The sequence below is a fragment of the Diospyros lotus genome, chromosome 7 (assembly GCF_014633365.1).
Source record: "Diospyros lotus cultivar Yz01 chromosome 7, ASM1463336v1, whole genome shotgun sequence".
Lineage (NCBI taxonomy): Eukaryota > Viridiplantae > Streptophyta > Magnoliopsida > Ericales > Ebenaceae > Diospyros > Diospyros lotus.
Window position 1 is genome coordinate 1,523,262 of NC_068344.1, and position 4,394 is coordinate 1,527,655.

Here is a 4,394-nt window from a genome sequence, read left to right on the forward strand (position 1 = left end):
TAGCTACCTTGAATGCCGATTAATGAGACAGTGAGTCAGCCGATCGATGAGTTTAAAGGCTTTTTGTGGAGGGAGAGTGGATTACGTACAGTGCATATTTTCGACTTTACAGTGTGCACTTAGCTAGGCATCACCATTTTTAGGCTTTAAAACTTGGGCTTCCCCTAGTGTCAGAAAAGAGAAAGAGGAATGGAAAAGGGTTATGGGCAATATTAATTCTGATGGGTAACAAACTGCCCCTATTTAAAAAAGCTATTCTATGTGGGAGCCTTAAAAATATCAACTGTTGATGGTGGCGTGCTGCAGCAAAATTACTAATTTTTAAATATGGTTCAGCCCAAATTAATCAGATGGGCAGTCACACTACCCACTTTGTCAAATTCCTTTTCATTGCGTTAAAGAAAATCTTTGTCTTTCCTTGGGTGCAATCTTTGTCTTTCCTACCAACACATGCACTTGTCAATATTAAATTTCTAAGTTCAGCTGCCCTACTGCTTATAAATTTCGGCGGCTGATCCAGCTCTCCCCAGATTCATTTTGTTCAGTAACCCCCCACCCCCCCCCCCCCCCCCCCCCCTCTCTCTCTCCCTCCCTCTCTCTCTGCTCTTTGGCCATGGAAATTGAATCAAAAACCCAAGAGAAAACCGGGTTGATCAACCGGGTGAGTGGGTTGATGAAGGGCAAGGTGTTAGAGGTAGCCAAGAAGGCAAAGAAGACTGGCCAAGATGATCCGAGGAGAATTGTTCACTCTCTCAAAGTAGGATTGGCTCTCACATTGGTGTCCTCCTTTTACTACTTGAGGCCATTGTATGATGGTTTCGGGCAATCGGGCATGTGGGCTGTCCAGACCGTGGTGCTTGTTTTTGAGTTCAGAGTTGGTAAGTAATCATATATACCCGGAATTAATATTTATGGTTTGGAATTCCCTGTTTTTTTTCTTTTTAATGTCATTGATGAATCCTTCTCTTTGTCTCTTCCAGGGGAAACCCTCTCCAAGAGCATGAACACAGGCTTTGCAACATTACTTGCCGATACTCTAGGCGTTGGAGCCCAACAATTAGCTTGCCTCTTTGGACACAAAGGACATCCCATTGTTCTTGGGCTCTTTGTCTTCCTTCTAGGTACCCACAAAAACGCTTGATTTTTGTTCTTCGATTCCTTATAAAATACAGTCAGAAATTAAAGAGATCATTTTGATCCCAACTCTTGTTCATATTATATGTCTATCTTTATTCTATAAGTTTATCACTCATACAAGTCTCTCTATAAATAGCTGCCACAGTTATATAAATGGTTCCAAAGTAATTTATTAATATTCATTGCTTCGAGATCCTTGCTCATGGATCAGTCAAATTTGTGCAGCTGCGACATCTACATTTACAAGATTCTTTCCAAATATCAAGGCAAGGTATGACTATGGAGTCCTGATATTCATCCTGACATTCAGTTTGGTGGCCGTTTCGGGTTATCGTGCCGACGAGATCTTAGTGCCTTCCCGCCAACGATTATCGACCATTCTGATTGGCGGTGCAATATGCATCGTCATATCCATATTCCTTGTCCCGGTTTGGGCTGGCGAAGAGCTTCACAATCTGGTTGCTGCCAACGTAGAGAAGCTTGGAAGCTTCCTAGAAGGTAATTGAACTTCAGTTTGCATTGCACAACACCCAAAAAGAAAGAATTTTGCCACTTGCTTTAAAATTCTAATTGACTAAAGAATCTATAACATTTTCAGGATTTGGAAATGAATGCTTTAAAGATTCTCCGGATACTGGAGATAGCAGTATTGTTGCTGCCAGGGAAGAAAAGTCGTTCCTTCAAGTTTATAAAGGTGTTCTCAACACAAAAGCCACTGAGGATTCCTTGGTGAGTAGCCGCCTATTTTTGGAGCCACTTCTCTTTCGACATTTTGACTTGTTTTTTAATTTGCTTGAAAGTTCCAACTTTTGCTGCCCATTTCGATCGTTTTCTTTTGTTCAGATCAATTCATTCTCATCTCATTAAATCTGTAACTTTCAGGCAAACTTCGCCAGGTGGGAACCAGGCCATGGAAGGTTCAAATTCCGTCATCCATGGAAGCAGTACTTGAAGATTGCAGCCCTTTCTCGCGAATGTGCTTTCCATTTTGAAGCTCTCTGCGCTTACATAAATTCTGATATTCAGGTATATATATATAACAATGAACAATGTCAATGCCTGCAAATTTTAAGTGACTTTTCATGAGAAATAGAATTCATATTTTTTTTATTTGATTACTGAAAAGCAACTTTATTCAGTCACATCCTTACAAACTTACAGGTGTGTGTGTGTGTTTCTTCTAGGAACCAACAAACTTCCAGAGAAAAATTCGACAACCATGCATGAAAATGAGTTTAGAGTCCAGCAAGGCCCTAAAAGAACTAGCCTCATCAATCAAAACGATGACACACCCATCTGCAGCCGATGTTCATATGGAGAACTCCAAAACAGCAGCCGATGAGCTCAAGGCTGCAATAGAAGCTGCCTCGAAAGAGACAGAGACCTCTAACCTTTTGGATATTATTCCGGCTGTTGCTGCTGCTTCAGTTCTTCCAGATCATATAATCAAATGCATCGACAAAATCGGCGAGTCGGTCCATGAGCTTTCGCACCAAGCACATTTCAAGAAACTGGAAGATCAGTCCACTGTGTCACCGGAGAAACCGCAGCTACCTCACCGGGGAACTGTAAAGCCGGTTAGCGACGTCGACGTCGATGGTGATGGTGATGGTGATAGAGATCATGTCATTATTACAGTACATGAAACATCTCTGGAATCACCTGAGAATATTGGGAATCCTCAAGCCTCGAAGTCGACTGTCCCAAGAGCCGAGCAGTAAATATTAGCTACTAACTTATAAGCGCCATATTGGATGAGAATAAGGAAAGGGAAACAAGAATTCTTTTTTTTGGTTTCTGTTTCACTTTCGTGAATCGAAAAGCATATTGTTGTTATTGCGTATTCGAATATAAATTTGCCTCTTTATACCCATAATTAAGGTTTCAGTTCTAATTAGAGACTTTAAAGCAAAAGATGTAACAACCCATGGGTCTAGAGCGTTTCTTGAATTATGATTTATTATGTGTGATAAATTACCTTCAAGAATTAGGTGCCTAATTTAAAGGATCGGGCTTTTAAAGAAAATTTGGGTTGAAACCATTTGTTTTGGATTGTGTTTTATTTAAGAATGAGATTGTGAAGCCCTTGGGCCTAAGAATATAGATATATTGTGGCCATTGTGTTGGGCTAATGAAATGGTATTGGGCCCACGAGCACAAAGATTTATGTATTTTAATTAATCGAAATGAATGAATTATGAAAAGTCTAAAGAGGGCTTGAAGTTTGTTCATTGTGTGTGTGAAAAGTAAGGGTGAAATAGAAATTTCATAAATGAGTATTATTATAAATGAATTTATGAGTGATATTGAAAAAAAAAAAGAAAATGAAAAAGAAAAGAAAAAGAGGCAAAAGATCAAAAGGGGTCTAATGAGTGGTGTGTGTATGTAAAAGAGATGAGCAAAGTGGTATTTTGGCCAATCAGGTGGTTGGAAAGTTGATTGGCGACCATCCTTCCCCTATGCTTCTTTCTTTTCCTTGTCTCATTTTCTCTCTCATTCCCTCATTTTCTGAGCAACCATTTCTTTTTCATCTTGTTTCTTCTTCTTTCATCTTTTTTCTCCGTTGATAATCTCCATTGAAGCTTCAAGTGGGAAGTTGCAGCTGGTTGTTCTTCTCTTTGGACCGAGCATCGTCAAGTGGGAAGTTGCAGTTGGTTGTTCTTCTCTTTGAACCGAGCATCGTTAAGGCAAGTTCTTCTTGCATTTCTTTTTGGTTATGCAAGTTTCTTCACTATTGCTTTTACATGGCAAGTTCCCTTACCTCCTTGTTTATTTTTGGAAGCAAGTTCTCGTTCTAAATGCAAGGTCTTGTTCCTTTCACTACAAGAAAACAGTCAATTTGAGACGGATTTAGAGACGGAATTCTGGTTTGAGACGGATTTAGAGACAGATTTTGACCGTCGCAAAAACTCCCGTCGGTAAATTTCAGACGGATTTACAGACGGATTTAAGACGGATTTTGAGACGAAAATTTTTCGTCTCCATTTGAGACGGATTTACAGACGGATTTAGAGACGGTTATAGAGACGAATTTTGAGATGGAAATTTTTCGTCTCTGTTTGAGACGGAATTAAAGACGGATTTGGAGACGGATTCTATCTCTATTAGAGACGGATTTAGATACAGATTTAGAGACAGAATTTAAGGCTAATTGGGCGACGGATTTGAGACGGATTTAGACCCTCGCAAAAACTCCGTCGGTAAATTTCAGACGCATTTACAGACGGATTTTGAGACCAAAATTTTCCGTCTCCATT

At 39.8% G+C, this 4,394-nt stretch overlaps 1 protein-coding gene across 1 annotated transcript; it reads left to right on the forward strand.

Moving 5' to 3' along the window:
* Positions 1 to 581: 581 nt before the first annotated feature.
* LOC127806663 (aluminum-activated malate transporter 8-like) lies at positions 582 to 3,145 on the forward strand. Its single transcript, XM_052344083.1, has 6 exons — positions 582 to 878; positions 981 to 1,121; positions 1,363 to 1,635; positions 1,736 to 1,866; positions 2,020 to 2,163; positions 2,322 to 3,145. The coding sequence occupies exons 1-6, from the start codon at positions 614 to 616 to the stop codon at positions 2,856 to 2,858; spliced, it is 1,491 nt and encodes a 496-aa protein (XP_052200043.1). The 5' UTR covers positions 582 to 613; the 3' UTR covers positions 2,859 to 3,145.
* Positions 3,146 to 4,394: the final 1,249 nt, after the last annotated feature.

What these genes read in the sequence shown, in the direction of transcription:
- LOC127806663 (XM_052344083.1), top strand. Translation starts at nt 614, where the DNA reads ATGGAAATTGAATCAAAAACCCAAGAGAAAACCGGGTTGATCAACCGG. An exon ending in GCTCTTTGTCTTCCTTCTAG is followed by an intron (nt 1,122 to 1,362) that starts GTACCCACAAAA and finishes AAATTTGTGCAG; the next exon opens with CTGCGACATCTACATTTACA. An exon ending in ACATAAATTCTGATATTCAG is followed by an intron (nt 2,164 to 2,321) that starts GTATATATATAT and finishes TGTTTCTTCTAG; the next exon opens with GAACCAACAAACTTCCAGAG.